We start from the raw sequence: 18,187 nt of genomic DNA, 5'->3' as shown, positions 1-18,187 counted from the left end.
ACTGGCCTGGTTTGGGGAGGATTGATCCATGATTCTGGGAATTGTAGTTCACCTACGTCCTTATGCATTTTCTAATGGGAGCATTCATAAAAAATCAAATCAAAACCTGGCATTTTTCTAATAAATAGTGTTACTAAATAATATTACCAAGTCATCTCTATAAAAATCAATGTATATCTGTCTGTTTGCCTGTATTTCTAGGTGAAGTGGCCCTCTGTTATTTCACTGGCTTGGCTGTTGCTAGGTGAAGTGGCCCTCTAAGATGTTACTGGGAAAGAAAGATCACAAAGAAAGAGGGGGAGGGAGGGAGGGAGGAAAGAGGTAGAAAGAGACCCATATTGCCATGGAGGCATTTTCTCAGAGTTTGAGAAGGCAGAACGTGGTAGGGGGGAAATAAAGAAAGAGAAAAGAAAGGAAAGAAATGGGGGAGGGGGGAAGGAAGGAAGGAAGGAAGGGGAGGAAAGATAAAAAAAGTGAAAGAGAAAAGGTATAAGGGGAAAGGAAGAGAAAGAATGGTGGAAAACAGGGCAGCAGCCCCTCCAGTACCTGGCCAGAGACAGGTATATATGCTAATATTTCATTAGAATTCACTATGTAATGCGATTTTTGTTCCTGCGTTATAAATGTATTACCTGATTGGTTCTATCATAAAAACATGGATAAAGTGTATTAAACTGCAAAACTTTGTCTTTGCGGGACATCTTGCAGTACATTTTTCTATAGTTTGTCAATGAATAACTCATAGAGTCTCAACCAATTTAACATAAGTTGTGGCAGCCACAAAAATGAAGTTTCTGGAGTATAACAATTACTTTCAAAGTAAGTATTGCACGATTAAACAGAAAATGACACTTTCAAACCAGGCACACATAATTTTTTTTCAAATTTTATTACATAGTGTTATGGACAGGCTGAAAATTTGAGATCCTTCAAGGTAGCTCAAGATTCTAGAAACTTGCTGAGATAACATAAAACCAGTGCATTAAAATAATATTTCCATTCATCTTGCAGTAATTAGGAAATGCTGTAAAAATGATGAATATGTCCTAAGTTAATCCTTTTAATATTATAACCTAATCCTTTTAATACTGAATTTTCAGCCTTAGTGCACTCCATGAAATTACTGATGGTCAGATAGTTAGGCTTATCAGTAGTTCTCAAGTTTACCAGTATTAAGTTACATACTTGCTTGACATGTTTTTAATTTGTTGCACCAGGTGTTTTAATTTTCCTTTCCTACACAATGTCCTTGGAATGGATGAGTTGTGCCCTGTAAGCCATGCAACAAAATACAACAAATCCAAGATGGTATCATTGTGATACCTTTAATAAGCTAATGCAAAATGGTACAAAATCCATCGCCTTAGCTGTTGACACATACTGGTTGCTTCATTAGGCAGAAACATAGGGAAAACAATCACTTAAGATGTTTTCTTTGATGTTGTTTATTATAGTCTTCAGGAAGAGTCAGTACAGATAAGAGTCCACTATCGTTAATTCAATTTATATTTCTGTTAGTAATCCAAATAAGCATTCAACAGAATCCCCAGTGCTTTGATGTGCTGGAAAGCAAATACAGTGTTTATGGATGTGCTGTGTAGCTTCGTGAGTCATACTTCAAAGCTTATTTACAGGTAAGAGCTTACTTCTCCCATTCCTTTAACAAAAGCATGAGAGGGCTTTTGTTGAGGGCAGTACCCACGTTATGAACAGGATAGGCTCTGTAGGCTTGTTCTTAAGTTGAATTTGTATGTAAGTTGCAACAGTTTTTTAAAGTGTAATTCCAAGCAGATAGATAGCTCGACAGACAGATACACAGACAGATAATTTTGCATAGCATATAGGGAAGGGTTAAAACCCCTGTAATTTATTTATTTATTTATTGCTGTTCCCCTGTTCAGAAGATTTCACCTTATTTTCTGTCCCTGTGACAACTGGATTTTGAAAAAATTGGGATATAGAAACAAGAATTGGTGAGAAAGCTTTAAAAAAAGTTTCTCCCAATCACTCATATAGGACTGAATTTCTCTTTCTAGGGGTAGATTTCCTCTTACCCCTTCTTGCCTCACCCTGGTATGGAACTAGGAGTTGGATGTAAGTTGAATGTTTGTAACTTGGGGACTGCATGTATAAAACTTAAGTTAATGGGGAAATGTATGTAATGCAGTGGTGAGAAATGATGCTTAGTACATGTTGAAACTCCCTATCAAAATGCTTTGGGTCAGAAGTGGGTTTTGCTCCAGATATCCTGGTATTTGCTTATACATGGTGAATGAAGAATAAGGGGGAAAGAGGATTAATCACACGTCCAGTGCATACCGAGTTTTTTCCTCAAGAAACCCTGACGAGGGAAAGAGAAGGGGGGGAAGACGAGGACGAGGAGGACCCAAATCCTTCCTTGGCTCTCATTGGACATTCTGCCATTTTAGCAGAGTAGGTGGGTTGGATATAAGTGGTGGCCAATAGGGTGCTCCAAACTCAAGCCATTTCCAGGAGGTACACCACTACTGGTCAGGTAGAAGTCAAGTGTGGAAGGAGCTCTATATAAGTGGAGCCCCCCCCCCCCCCTGTCTCTTTCGTTCATCAGTTCTCCTTGAAGACCAACTCAGCGGACACAGGACTGGCCTTTCCCTAAAGGTGAAAGTGGGTGGTTGTTGGCAAAAAGTTTAGGTTTTCAGAGTATTTTGGATTTCTAGGTAAGGGAGCCTCAACCTTTTATCGGTTTTCCATTCATTAAGATTTCTTCAAAATAAGTTTAAGAAATTTGCTAACTCAGACATTTCAATTCCCTTCTTCTGAATGTGTGTATTTGCTCAAAAACATATTTTTCATATAGGCAGCTCTGATAGTAGCATCCTTTATTCAGTGATTGACATATTCAGATGGGTGTGCAGACTAATAATTTGGGGAGCTGGGAATTGAAACTAAAATGCAGATGTTCTGGTTCATATGGTTGTCAATGGTGTTCATTAATAAGCTTTTTTTTCTTGGTGTCCTGGTTTTTAGGTCTATTTCTGGGATTATTGGGATGCTGATTCAGAAAATGGCATATGGTAGACCACATCAGCTCTAGTTGCTTAGATTTGTATCATAAAGTTTGTATCATAAATCCATGCTTTTGGTATGAAATAAGTAGATTTTCATGTAGTACACTTTTCTTTTTTATTTTATTATGTTTCTTTCATGATAAAATATATTAATTTAAACATTGCATTGAAATATCCTGATTTTTAATGGTGAGCAGAGTGAAGAGTGGCATATGGCATAGGTTTTGTATTTCAAAAATTAGAGCTGATAGGGGAATCAACAGGTCAAGTATACCCAGAAACAGGTCTAACATTTAAGGCACCAAATGTGTGTTGGTCAGTGTAGTCTGATCTTCATAAAAGAAATACTTGCTATGACCAGAAGCAGCTACATGCAAATGCTTTGCTTGTCTCGTAGTTCCCTCTGTGACTGTGGTGGATAAGCCATTGTGAGGTGGCCTCCAGGAGAGAACTCTTCTAAGATTTACTTTTAGTAGCTGATAAATACTTCCCTCATAACTATAAGGTAGCAAAATGTATTCTCAAAGGTTGTTTTTATCAATTATTAGTTTTATTACTGGCTTTAGTAAATTTCCTTTATGTGCAGACCTAAAGTACCTTACAAGATTTTAAAGAAACCTAGAAAATTCCCATGGGAGCCCTGGAATGAGTGCTACTCTTCTGTGGTTCTTCTAGATTATGCTGGTATTGGTTGGCTTAACAGGTGGCATTCCAGTTCCTCTCTTCCACAGTAATATAGTTCATGAGGATGATACATGGCCCATATTTGAATCAGTGTTATAGGAGCATATTGAGTAATTTTCTCCATATATTTTATTTTTAAGAAATGTATATGGCCGAAACTTTCAACTTGACATTTAAGAAACACCTTACAATAAGATTGCAATGGCAATTAAAAAAACATAACCATTATTACTCAGTATACCAAAAAGGTTAAAATCTAATGCTAGCCATAGTTAGAGTGTGTCATTGAATCAGTTGCTGAAAGAGGGAAAGTCACTTGAGCATTATTGAGCCCCTTATACCAAAATATATTTGGTTGACCCTAATGTAGATCATTCTCATTGATTTTTCTTTCCTCCCCAGGGTCTGTAACAATGGATGCTATATTGTTACGGCTAAAGCAGCTAACTCCTGATGAACTTCGAGAAGAAATTGTCAAAGCTGGACAGAAATGTGGACCCATTACTCTAACCACCAGATCGATTTTTGAAAAAAGACTGGCCCAGTCATTACTGGAACAGCAAAGAAAATTGGAGGCAGAAGCTGATACAGATGATGAGAGTGGAGCTGAAACCCAGAAGTCCTCGAGTCAAAATGGGCATGTAAGCTCCTCTGAAGATGGTGATTTTGGCTATAGCATGGGCTTAAACCCACCAGAAGAAGAAGCACTAATGCACAAGACTGAAGTTGACTCCCCAAGTTTTCAGTCTCCATCTAAGGAGCCTCTGCTATACTATGGCGTATGCCCAGTTTATGATGATATACTGGCAAGAAATGGTAATTTATTTTTATTCTGGGAACATAGTGTCATTGAGGGTTAAAGTTAGAGTAAGCATTAAAAAGTACTGTATGAGAGTTGAGGATAAGTAATTGCCAAAGTTAGACTTTCTAACACTGTAGCAATAAATGTTTGGCATAAAAATGGAAATGTTCCTCTTTCCGGAATCATTACTTCTTTTAGGGGCATATGATATATTAGAGCTTAGCAAAGGATGGGTTTTATTTTTTGTTACATGTTGTCATGTTATAATGTTTTGCCTTACTTCATTGCCCATCCTCTCCTCTTCAGAGTAGAACTAGAATATCTGTTAGAATTTTCAAAAGTTTCAACAGTATTAATGATATTTGACTAAATGTCCGACTCACCAAACCATGATGCTTGGAGAAATTGAAAATGGCCTTGTTCAGGAACAATAGGAAAGAGTTTTTTCTACCATATTAATGGCCCTTGGACTCACACATCACTGTACTCTTCTGACATGACTATAAAAGGAGATTGCAAGTTTTTATTTGCTTCCCACGGAGAAGCATTGGCATTACCACAGTCAGGGAGTTGCACTTCACTTCCTACAGCAAGTAGAATCAAACTTTCATATCATAGTTTGTTCTGAACCTGAGTTCCTTGACTTTTAGATATACATGAAACTGGAGCTAGTAGCATAGCAGGAGCCATTTTTTCTAGAATCAGCAAGTCAAATATCCCCAGAAACAGGTCCAACATTTGAGGCACCACAGTGTGATAATGATTGGACCTGGTGACTGAATTTTAGCCTTTTCCTAGAAAGTAAAATTTACCAACTTAATCTGAATTGATTTGGGTATTTTCTCCTGCAAACTATCGCAGTGTTGCAAAGTTAAACTGAATTTGGGAATAACAGAAGTTGGGGTTTGTTTAACTCATATGGTGTCTTCTTGAGGCATATCGCCATGGAAAGATATTAATGTGCTTTAATGGTCTTTTGTTCCAGAAAGGGTGCATGTCTATGAAGATAAAAAGGAAGCTCTGCAAGCTGTTAAAATGATAAAAGGCTCACGGTTTAAAGCTTTCTCAACTAGGGAAGAGGCAGAGAAATTTGCCAAAGGCATCTGTGATTACTTCCCCTCTCCAAACAAGGCCACCTTATCTTTGTCTCCTGTAAAAGTGTGTTCAACAGTATTCAACAGAGGTAAGTGGGGATCGAATATTCTCTTAACTACTTTCGAAATTGAGGCCATTGCAGTTTAGACCAAACACTGTTAGTTATGATAGACAAGCATCCCGAGCTCAGAGGATCACCTGAGAAGGAATCCCACTGGAGCACTGCAGCGCACCCAAATACCTGGGAGTCACTCTGGACTGTGCTCTGACCTACAAGAAGCACTGTCTGAACACCAAGCAAAAAGTGGGTGCTAGAAATAATATCATACGAAAGCTGACTGGTACAACCTGGGGATCACAACCAGACACAGTGAAGACATCTGCCCTTGCGCTATGCTACTCTGCTACTGAGCACCCATGCCCAGTGTGGAACACATTTCACCACACTAAAACAGTAGATGTGGCTTTTAATGAGACATGCCGCATTACCACGGGGTGTCTGCGCCCTACACCACTGGAGAAATTACACTGCTTAGCTGGTATTGCACCACCTGACATCCGCCGGGAAGTATTTTATTTATTTATTTATTTATTTATTTGCTTCATTTGTATACCGCTCTTCTCAGCCCCCAGGCGACTCAGAGCGGTTAACAACCAGTTTCAACAACACAATACAAAATCATTAATCAATTAAAACAGTAGTATGAATTAATTAACACCAAAATATCAATACAACAGTACAGCACTATAACAATCCATCGCGTCTCATCAATAGAATCAGCATCCGAACTCATTGTCCATTATTCCATTCCAATAATCAATCAATTGCACTGCTTAGTTGAAAGCCTGTTCGAAAAGCCAGGTCTTCACACTCTTCTGGAATGCCAATAGAGAGGGGGCCGATCTGATGTCTGTAGGGAGGGAGTTCCACAGCCGAGGGGCCACCACTGAGAAGGCCCTGTCTCTCGTCCCCGCCAGGCGTGCTTGTGAAGCCGGCGGGACCGAGAGCAGGGCCTCCCCAGACGATCTTAATGTCCTAACTGGTTCATAGGAGGAGATGCGTTCGGACAGGTAGGTCGGGCCAGAACCGTTTAGGGCTTTAAAAGCTAAAGCCAGCACTTTGAATTGTGCCTGGTAGCAAATTGGCAGCCAGTGGAGCTGGCGCAACAGAGGAGTTGTGTGCTCCCTGAGTGCTGCTCCTGTTAGCATCCTGGCTGCCGATCGTTGGACCATTTGAAGCTTCCGAGCAGTCTTCAGAGGCAACCCCACGTAGAGAGCGTTGCAGTAGTCTAAACGGGATGTAACCAGAGTGTGGACCACCGTGGCCAAGTCAGACTTCCCAAGGTACGGGCGCAGCTGGCGCACAAGTAGCAGCCAATAGTGAAAGGACCAAGGCAGAGACATCTCCAGCCCACCCCCTGTTTGGGTATCAGCCAGCACGTCAACGACTTAAATCTAGAAATAGTTTTCTAAGATCTACAGAGACACTCTCTGGAACACCTCAGCAAGCGAGAGTCCAAAAGTGGCAGGCTCAAATCCAGAACCTCAACCAATGGCTGATACCAAATGAGAGACTCCCCCCCTGGGCACACAGAAGACTAGGCGACTTGGAAGTCACTGAACAGACTGCACTCTGGCACCACGATATGCAGAGCCAACCTCAAGAAATGGGGCCACAAAGTGGAATCCACAACATGCGAGTGTGGAGAAGAGCAAACCACTGACCACCTGCTGCAATGCACCCTAAGCCCCGTCACATGCGCAATGGAAGTCACCTTCTTGCAGCAACACCAGAAGCACTGCAAGTGGCCAGCTACTGGTCAAAGGACATTTAATCAACTACCAAACTCGCAAATTTTGTATTTTGTCTGTTTGTTTGTTTGTTTTGTTCTGTTAGAAATGTAATACAATTGGCTGGTTGCCCTGACACGACAAATAAATATGATATTTTTGTTTTATTGTGACAAAAACATCAGAATTCCTAAACAAGTTTAAAGACCTTAAGTAGGTAAAGGTAAAGGTTTTCCCCTGACATTAAGTCCATTCGTGTCCAACTCTGGGGGTTGGTGCTCATCTCCATTTCTCAGCCAAAGAGCCGGCATTGTCCATAGACACTTCCAAGGTCATGTGGCTGGCATGACTGCATGGAGCGCTGTTACCCTCCTGCCAAAGCGGTACCTATTGATCGACTCTTAAGTATTTAAATTAATACTGAAGCATTTGTTTTATATCTTTATCTTGACAATTCAGATTTTGTATATACAACACCGGCACTTACGTGGGCCTGGCAGGCACTATCATAATAAAAAAATCATATCATAAATATACTATTGTTTTGATTTGATAGATGGCTTATGCTCTCCTGAGATGGAAACAGTTAGTAAAGAGAGAGCCAACAGTTTTAAAAGTCCACGTACTCAGGAACTTACTGCCAAACTTAGGAAAGCAGTTGAGAGAGGAGATGAAACGACCTTCTTGGAACTTGTTTGGAGTAATCCTCGCTATCTCATTGGCTCTGGAGACAACCCAACAGTTGTGCAGGTAAGTGAATGGTCTGGCTTTTGCCTAAATCCAGTGCAGCTGCACCCTTTTCTACCCCTTCTGGAAGCATTTTAGCATGTTATCACAGTAATAAAAACCACTAGTATCTATTACTTGGTTGTGGATGAAGGGGCCGACCTGGTGTTGGGGTATAAATAAATACAGGCAGTCTCCAAGTTACAAATAACTTACACCTGACTCCTAGTTACAAACAGGAGTGAGACCACAGGAAGTGAGAGAAAATCTACTCCTAGGAAGGGAAATTCACTCCTGAAAGAGTTTTCATGGGGAAACAAACCTACAGAACCTATTTTGATCATAACCCGGGGACTGCTTGCAGCAACCAGTATAATAAACAGTAATAATTCTAATGAAGTGTCTTTAACTCTGGAATGTTTTCATTATATGTCTAAACTGTTAAGCATAGAGCTACTAAAACAAAAGTGATGGGGTTGTCATCCTGTTGCTTCATCTAGCTCAGCAGTTCCCAAACTGTGCTCCGCCAAATCCTAGGGTTCTGCAAAAGCATCATAGGGGTTCTGTGAAAAACCCTTAATTTTTAAAAAAGTTTTTTAATCCAGTGCCAGAGAAGATTTTACTGAAATTCAATGTGCCTCTGCTTTTAATCCCTTTATTTCTAAATTTACTACATTATACAAAACACCCAGGCAATAAGAAGAGATGAAAGAAGGAAGAACTTTGTGGATTCACAAGGCTTAAAGACAGAATTATGGTCTTCCGAAGAGCTCCATGAGCAACAAAGTTTGGGAACCACTAATATAGCTAACCATGAGAAAAGTATGTTTGTTGAATGTGTGGTTATGGAATTTTATTAGTAAGCCATGCTCCATTTTTGCATCTATAGACAATGCATAGAAATTCTGTTCCAGATTGTCAGTTTTTCCCCTGTGTCCTAAAAAACTTGAAGCTTGCTAGTATAGATCTGTCTAACTAAAGTTAGCAGCTGAATATTTCATTGTATGGCTGTCCCAAGATTTAAAGCCTGATTTATTGTGCATCTTTATATGATTTATTGTGTTTTCTCCTTCTCAGGAAGGCTGTAGATATAATGTCATGCATGTTGCCGCTAAAGAGAATCAGCCTGGTATCTGCCGATTGCTGCTGAACACTTTGGAAAATCCTGAATTTATGCGGCTGATGTATCCTGATGATGACAGGATAATGTTACAGAACCGTATCAGATACATAGTTGACCTGTATCTTAATACACCAGATAAAATGGTAAGCTTTGTGTGTCCTGTTATTAATTGTGTATTGTTGGTAATCTTGAAATGTATTAGTTGCTTGTTGTTTTAGAAGGATGTCTTGTAAGGTTGGTAACAGTTTTGCAACCTATTCCCATACCTATCTTACTCAGTTTTAATGAGTTCGGTTAAACTTGCAGTCCTATCTGTCCTATAAAGTTTCTTGGGAAAATGCAACTCATTTAATCCACATCCAGTCCAGAGTATTCTGAGATTTAGCCTGTTGTTCTAAGGCTACTTTGTTAGTCTGCCGTTTTAAGCCTAATACACATTTTGATGCCTCAGATGTTAGACTTGTTTATGGGCATATCTGACCTGCCGATTCCAAAACTGGCACTAGTTTTTCCCTAACAGCTCTGGGTTTTGAGATATATAACATATCATTAATCAAAACAAATGACAGCCTTCCAGGTGGCACTGTATCCCAACACCCATCGGCTCATGATGTCTGTTGATGAGGAATATAGGAGCTGTAGTCCAGCATCTGAAGGACCACATTAACTCACCCGGAGAGTCAAATTTTGCCCACGGGCCTTGAGTTACACACATGTGCTCTAGATAAAATCCTTAGAACTAGACAATATATGAACAGGCTCACTCCTCAAATGCATAGAATAATGCTGTAATATTTCAAAATGTACCCAAAATCCAAATACACATATCCTCTACATTTTTGTTAAAAGTACTACTGTTTATTCGCACCAGATATTATTTTAAATTAAAGGTACCTGGAAACAGAAGGACATATCTAAAATGCACAAATCCTTAGTCAAAAGGGATATTTAAAAGACATGTTTTCTTTTTTAAGGGATTTGATACACCACTACATTTTGCTTGCAAATTTGGGAACTCGGATGTTGTTCATGTCCTTGCTTCACACCCAGATACTGTGAAGAATTTACCAAACAAGTATGGACAAACTCCAGCGGAAGTAAGTTGTCCTGAAATACACACTGTGTCTCCCTTGATTTTTGAATAGAATGATCCTTTAGCAAAGTTATTTTGTGGGGATTTTCTGGCATGCAAGCTGGTTGAGAAAACACAAATATATATACTTCAGACCAGTGAATTATTAAAATAGTCATTGTAGGAAGTACAGTGACTTGGTAGTGCAAACAGGGAGGTGCTGTCTATTCTCTCTGTCAAATGTATGGCTAGTACAAATGTGAAGGATCTCTTTGTTTTTCCCAACAGGTTGTTTGTGAAAGGAGCAAAAACAAATCTGCAGAGTTGAAAGAGAAAATCAGGGAATATTTGGAAGGTCTGTATTTGACACTTTTCATCGGCAAGTTTCTACAGAGACTTTGTTACATTTTACTTTCTTTCGGTAACTTTACTTAGTGATGCTATGACATGTTGTACTGAACAATAAAATAAAATAGAATGAAACAATAGAATGTTTAACGTGGGACTGTCTGGTCCATTATTAAACAATATTTACACTGTACATTTTCTAAAATTTAAAACTAAAAGCCACCCTAGAATCTTAACACCATTTTCTTTTTTTTTCCAAATAATTTTTATTAAACATTTTATAAATCAACACAGGGAAAGAGGGGGAACAATAACAAGAGGATAGAAAAGAAGGAAGGGTAGCACAAAAACACAACAAAAAAAACACCTAAACTAATCTAAAATGACCTCCACTCCAACCTCAGGATCTTCTCACTCTACTTCTCCAACTTACTTATCTATTCTTGTCCTCTAAAACTTTTTTCTTTAAGTTTCTTTTCGTAGTCATAGAAAAAGGTCCAGTCTGTTCTCTTTAGCGATTTTCCAGTATTTCTTCTCATCAAAAAAGTTAGTTCATCCATGTCTCTTGTTTCTTTAACTTTCTCCAACCATTCTTCAATGGTCGGTATTTGGTCATTCTTCCAATATTTGGCAAAAACAATCCTTGCCGCTGTAGTGTAGTATGTAAATAATTTGTCTTCATTCTCATCCAGTTTAAAATCCGAATCTGTAAATCCCAATAAATAATACTCAGGTTTCTTTTTGAATCTCTTCTTCAACATCTTTTGTGTTTCCTCATGGACCGAAGCCCAAAACTTAGTTGTATCCTTACAAGTCCACCACATATGGTAGAATGTGCCTGTTTGTTCCCCACATTTCCAACATTTATCTGAGACATTTTGATACATATGACTAAGTTTATTCGGTGTCAAATACCATCTATAAAACATTTTATACCAATTTTCTTTCAGGTCCATGGCATATGTATATTTCAACTTTTTGTTCCATATTTGCTCCCATTCTCTAAACTGGATGGGTCGTCTTAAATTTTCGGCCCACTTAATCATACATGTTTTCACCTGTTCAGTTTCCGTTTGCCATTGGACCAATTTATTATAGAGTATTGTCACTGTTTTCTTTTGTATTCTTAATACTTTATCCCATGTGTTTTCTTCCCAGTCAAAACCAATTTTTTGATCTTGTTTGAAATATTCTTTAATTTGTAAAAAAATGTAACCAAGTTATATTGCCATAAGAGTTCTTGAGTTGTTCAAAAGATTTAATCTCCATTTTCCCTTTTACCAAGATGTCCTTATATCTTGGCCAAACTCTCCATCCTAACAATCTTCTTTGATGTGCCTCCATTGCTGAGACCCACAATGGTGTGTTTTTGTAAAAGAGAGCTTTATATCTCATCCATGTCCTCAGTAGGGAGGCTCGCACAAAATGATTACCAAATTTTTTTTCTTTTAATTCTCTATTATACCAAACATATGCGTGCCATCCTACTCTCAGGTCATGACCTTCTAAATTTAAACACTTTTCTTTGTCTAACGTCATCCAGTCTCTTATCCATGACAGAGCACATGCCTCATGATAAGTCTTCAAATCAGGAAATCCCAACCCTCCTCTAGATTTTTTATCTATCAGATTTATGTAGTTTATTCTTGGCCTTTTTCCTTTCCAGACAAATTTCAATAAATCCTTCTTCCATTTTTTGAATAGGGTTTGATTTCTTATTATCGGAATATTTTGAAATAGAAATATAAGTTTTGGTAGAACATTCATCTTTATTAAAGATATCCGGCCAAGAAGTGATAGGTTTAAAGAGTTCCATTTTAGTAGATCTTTTTGAATTTTCTTCCAAACTATTTCGTAATTATTCTTCAGAAGTTGACCATTTCTCGTTGTAATCCAGACTCCGAGGTATCTAATTTTCTTAACACTCTCTATCCCCACTTGTTGTTGTATCTTTGCTTGTTTCTCCTTTTCCACGTTCTTAAATAGGAGCTTTGTTTTCTTCATATTCATTTTAAAGCCTGCCACTTTTCCGAATTGTTCTATTTTAGTTATCCAATTTTGTAAATTTTTCTCCGGATCCTCAATTGTTCCTAATAGATCATCCGCAAACGCTCGTATCTTGTATTCAAATTTTCCAATTTTCGCTCCTTTTATCTTTTCATCTTCTCTAATTTTCTTCATTAGGATCTCCACTGCCATTATGAAAATCAATGGGGATAATGGGCACCCTTGCCTGGTACCCTTTGCTATTTCAAATTCTTGTGTCATTTGACCATTTATTTTCACTTTAGCTTTTTGAAATTCGTAGATCGCATTAATAGCATTATTAAATTTTTCCCCCATGTCCAATTCTTGTATTAGTATCTTGAAAAAATCCCAATTCAAATTATCAAAAGCTTTCTCTGCATCTATTGATAGAATAGCGAATTCTTTTTGATGGTTCATCTCATAATATTCCAAAAGATCTAGAACGTTGCGTATGTTTTCTTTCACCATTTTCAATTATTTTTCATTTAGGACAGTGTTATGTACCACTCTTCAGAGCAGAAGATAATGTCTCGGCACCTGTGATTGGTGCACCTTGGTCTCCTGACAAGTCAGAGGATATCCAACATGGCTCTTTACCAAGATATGTTGGTAGCCCTAAAGATCCTGTGTTGATAGTGAGGGCATATGCCGGCCCATTGAGCCCTTCCAAGGTAATGAAAACTTAGGAAAAAAATGTCCCATGTCTTCCCTTGTTGTTTTGCTTCTAATGTTTGGTACAGTAAGTTGAAGTGGAGTCAGGTACACTCACAAATTCCATTTAAGAGTACAGATGTACAGCATGAGAGCAATACAGAGAAGTCTTTCGACTTACCTGCAAGTTTGGGAACTCATGTGGGTGGTCTGCGTGTTCTGTCCACTTACTGGAACATTTTTTTCATAATGCAAATTCTTCCCCAGATTTTGTGTTACTGTGATCCTTCTTCATCTGGTTGCTAGATTAATCCTGGGAAAAATTGGGAGTGTGGCATGAGCTTATGAGTGTTGTTTTAACTTACTCGTTTATTTCCTGCCTTTTGGGCATAACTGGCCATCTAGGTCAATGCTTCTTAAACTGTAAGTCTCAACCCCAAATGGAGTCCTGTAAAAGAAAATTGGGGTCATGAAAACTTTGTCTCTCATGTGGAATGTGCTGGAATGTCTTCTAGAGCACATTTTCTTAAACTATGGTTCCTGACCCAAATGGGGTCCGCTTCACTCAAGGTTAGGGTCCCAAAAAATTTGGCAACAGTAAACAATTTCTGAACACCACCTAGTGGGTGGTTTTGACATTTGCACGAATCTGTTAGCAACAATGTTCTTCAGCTGTACTTCATAAAAGCCTTGCAAATGCTGAATTACTAGGTTCTTGTGGGTTTTTTCGGGCTATAGAGCCATGTTCTAGAGGCATTTCTCCTGACGTTTCGCCTGCATCTATGGCAAGCATCCTCAGAGGTTGAGAAGGTCCTTCTCAACCTCTGAGGATGCTTGCCATAGATGCAGGCGAAACGTCAGGAGAAATGCCTCTAGAACATGGCTCTATAGCCCGAAAAAACCCACAAGAACCTAGTGATTCCAGCCATGAAAGCCTTCGACAATACAAATGCTGAATTGTCAGTAAATGCTTGATTTTCACACCTCTTCTATATAATTATATACCTGGGTTACTTGAAAAATCCTGGGGCAGGAAAGGGTTGTAAATGGAAAGGGTTTAAGCAGCCCTGCTCCAGACAATTTACAAAAACTAAAAGAAATACTCTCGAAGCACAGTTAAATACTTAAGTGAAGACATACAAATGCTATGGTTAACATACAATTAAATATCCTTAGAATTGAAGCCATTCAAAGTAAGACAAAAATAAAAGTTGCTAAAGTAGCATGCTATTAAGTCTCTTGCAGTCAGTTCCAAAAAGTCATAATAATAATAGGAAGACGTTTTATTTATTAACCACCCGATGGCTTGAGGTGGGGTACAACAAAGTCAAAAACATATGAACATAAAATATATACAATAAAATGCATAGATAAAAATGCAAAAATATAAAAAACTTGCACCAAACACACGAATTAAAAGGTTTTACTTGTCAATGAAAGAACACCAAGAAGGGAACCATACTAGCCTCTGTGTAGGCTCATATAGGCTGATCCAGTTAGATAGCTTGGGTTTCAGCAGAATAGGACTTTCTACATTATAACTAGAATCCAGTATTTATGGCTAACTCAGCTTGCAAGATCACACTGTGAGCCACACATGCAAAGCTCCCAATTCAGCTCCAAGTGCTACCTGACAATGATCAATCTGTTCCAAAGTAAAACCTGGTATATTATTAAACCATATTTGAAAACACTGGTTTAATCGGCATTTTCAAAAGTCCAACTGCTGATATACCAATCGAATTCAGGGTCCAGGAATGAGCTGCTGATGGGTATCCTATTCCCAACATAGGTCCTTGTGCCCTCCCTTGTCATTTTGTGATGTTGACTTGTGCTTCACGCAAAGCCAAGTTGAAATTAATCCTGGTATATTGAGTATGACTGAAATTAGGTTTTTCTGGCAACTGGAACCATATTTATTTATGTATATTTCAAAATATACAGGAAGCATGTTTACAGAAGGACATATTTATGGATCTAATGTTACACTCTGTGTTCTTCTGCCCCTAACAAAATAATAGCTCTTTGGAGTCACCTGCATTTTAATCTACATAACAAAACACCTTATTGGCTTCCAGAGAACTAAACAGCTTTTCTTTGTGGTGGTGCCACCAGAAAATATAGTGCAAGGAGTTAATGGCTGACTTCAAGTGTCAGCTGTGGGAAACATTTGAAAATTACTGCATTTCAGTGTTTTCATACCCAAGAAAAAAATAGAAGTAGTATTGGAGAAAGAGCAGTGGCTACAATATTAAAGAAACTTAACAACCCATTTATTATATAATAGTAAATGAAATATATATTTACATTATTGCATCCATATGTTTACATGGCATTTGATATAGCAAATCCAATACTGAAGGTGTAATATCAGAAGGATTACTCCAAGATGGATTTGGGATCTGGTGCTTCTGTGTTTGTTTTGTGGTCCACACAGCTGCCGCTATAACATCTCATTAGTATGAATGGAAATTAGACATTTCTCACTGTTTGAAAAAGTGTTTTAGGTGGTGATGGAACAAGACCATCTTGATTTAAAACTGTAATGTTGAATGTCTTCCTCCCCCATCCAGGCTGAAGAGTTCCACAGGCTTTGGAAAACTCCACCTCGAGAGAAAGCAGGATATTACCACAATCTCAGAAAATCTGATCTGGAAAGAGGAGTCGAAAGAGTTGGAAGGTATGCCAGTTTCAATATAACAGTTTGGTTTAATAGAGGATAGCACACTTGAGGATGAGAACAAATTTCCTTGTGCTCTAGAAGCCTATATAGTTGCGGAGAGAGATCTCAGCTCTTCTCAAACTGTCTTGGATTTTGGACAATAGATAGAGGAGATGGTTGTCCTTTTCAAGTGAGTATATTGGAGGTAATTTGGGGCTGTAATAATTTGAGTGCTACTAAGCCTTTTTGATCCATTGTGAAAGAGTCTGAAGCATTCTCTGAGTCTGAGCTCTTTCCTCCCCAATCCCTCAAACATCCTTCTCTCCAAGAAATTTATGAAAGAATTTGTACTTTATCAACCTCCTTCCTTGTTTTAAAGAGGATGCAGGACTTGCCAAAATCACTTGTTAGTGACTATCATCACTTTTACATCTAAAGGTTTTGGTCCTCCGCATGTATGCTGTTTTTCTTATTGTCTCTCATTCTGTCCTCTTTGTATCTTGATGACAGTTATGACAAAATAATGGGTATATCCAAATGCTGGATTCTTCACCATACTCTTTCTCTGACCTTGCACACGGCACCATCTTGGTCTTGTGTACTCTACTGAGCCTATTTTACTGCTACCTTAGTCTTGCAGCCCACTAATGCCTAAGGCTTGCTGCTCTTGGTGTTTTCCTACCTCTAAACTTTTTCCACTTTTTCCTTCATTAGTCTGCCTATGCGCACTGCTATGGAACTGTCACACGTTACTCCCATAGGGTTGCAGAACCTTTCATTCATTTGCTGCTCCCTGCCCCATTTCTGTGATATGTGTTTTGTATGTGCCAAACAATGTCTTCCAGAAAGAGAGGCAATGCTAGTAAACATGCAGGGGTGTCAGGCAGTGCATGTTTGCTGCATATTTTCTAGTTCTACTTTTAATAATGTGCATTTTGGAAAGTGTCTTCTGTGGTTCAGCTATACTTATGGAATTAATGCAGTTTGACACAACTTTAACTGCCATGGCTCAGTGCTATGGAATCATAGGAATGATAGTTTGCAGAGGGATCACCATTCCTTTGCAGAGAACACTACAGACCTTGTAAAACTATAGCTCCCAGAATTCCATAGCATTGAGCAATTCAAATGGGGTCAAACTTCATTAACATTACACTGTAGCTACACCCTAACCATTATTTTTCTGCTGGACCTCTTAGCGGCCTTCGATACCGTCGACCACGGTATCCTTCTGGGACGCCTCGCAGGAATAGGCCTTGGAGGCACTGTTCTGCAGTGGCTCCAGTCCTTCCTAGAGGGTCGTTCTCAGAAGGTGTTATTGGGAGACACCTGTTCTACCCCACAACCATTGTCTTGTGGAGTTCCTCAGGGCTCAATATTGTCTCCCATGTTTTTTAACATCTACATGAAGCCGCTGGGAGAGATCATCCGGAGTTTCGGGGTACGATGTCATCTGTATGTGGATGATGTCCAACTCTGTCACTCCTTTCCACCTGCTTCTAAGGAGGCTGTTCAGGTCCTGAACCGGTGCTTGGCCGCTGTGACGGTCTGGATGAGGACGAACAAATTGAAACTGAATCCAGGCAAGACAGAGGTACTCCTGGTCAGTCGTAAGGCCGAACAGGGCATAGGGTTACAGCCTGTGCTGGACGGGGTTACACTCCCCCTGAAGACGCAGGTTCGCAGCTTGGGTGTGATCCTGGACTCATCGCTGAGCCTGGAACCCCAGGTTTCAGCAGTGACCAGGGGAGCATTCGCACAACTAAAAACTTGTGCGCCTGCTGCGCCCGTACCTTGGGAAGTCTTACTTGGCCACGCTCTCGTTACATCCTGTATAGATTACTGCAACGCTCTCTACGTGGGGTTGCCTCTGAAGACTGCTCGGAAGCTTCAAATGGTCCAACGATCGGCAGCCAGGTTGCTAACAGGAGCGGCACTCAGGGAGCATACAACTCCTCTGTTGCGCCAGCTCCACTGGCTGCCAATTTGCTACCGGGCACAATTCAAAGTGCTGGCTTTAGCCTTTAAAGCCCTAAACCAGTGTTTCTCAACCTGGGGGTCGGGACCCCTGCAGGGGTCGCGAGGGGGTGTCAGAGGGGTCACCAAAAACCACCAGAAAACACAGTATTTTCTGTTGGTCATGGAGGTTCTGTGTGGG

At 39.4% G+C, this 18,187-nt stretch overlaps 1 protein-coding gene across 1 annotated transcript in view; it reads left to right on the top strand.

Moving 5' to 3' along the window:
- The window catches only part of ANKLE2 (ankyrin repeat and LEM domain containing 2), a 46,660-nt gene that overhangs the window by 18,069 nt on the left and 10,404 nt on the right, over window positions 1-18,187 (top strand). The window contains exons 2-9 of the mRNA XM_060785699.2: window positions 4,134-4,547; window positions 5,519-5,716; window positions 7,976-8,169; window positions 9,223-9,411; window positions 10,243-10,365; window positions 10,629-10,695; window positions 13,206-13,387; window positions 15,941-16,047. Coding sequence (XP_060641682.2) covers window positions 4,134-4,547; window positions 5,519-5,716; window positions 7,976-8,169; window positions 9,223-9,411; window positions 10,243-10,365; window positions 10,629-10,695; window positions 13,206-13,387; window positions 15,941-16,047 — 1,474 coding nt within the window. The remainder of the gene's footprint in view (window positions 1-4,133; window positions 4,548-5,518; window positions 5,717-7,975; window positions 8,170-9,222; window positions 9,412-10,242; window positions 10,366-10,628; window positions 10,696-13,205; window positions 13,388-15,940; window positions 16,048-18,187) is intronic.

The sequence above is a fragment of the Anolis sagrei genome, chromosome X, assembly GCF_037176765.1.
Source record: "Anolis sagrei isolate rAnoSag1 chromosome X, rAnoSag1.mat, whole genome shotgun sequence".
Taxonomy (NCBI): Eukaryota; Metazoa; Chordata; class Lepidosauria; order Squamata; family Dactyloidae; genus Anolis; species Anolis sagrei.
This window is presented reverse-complemented; position numbering and strand designations above follow the sequence as displayed.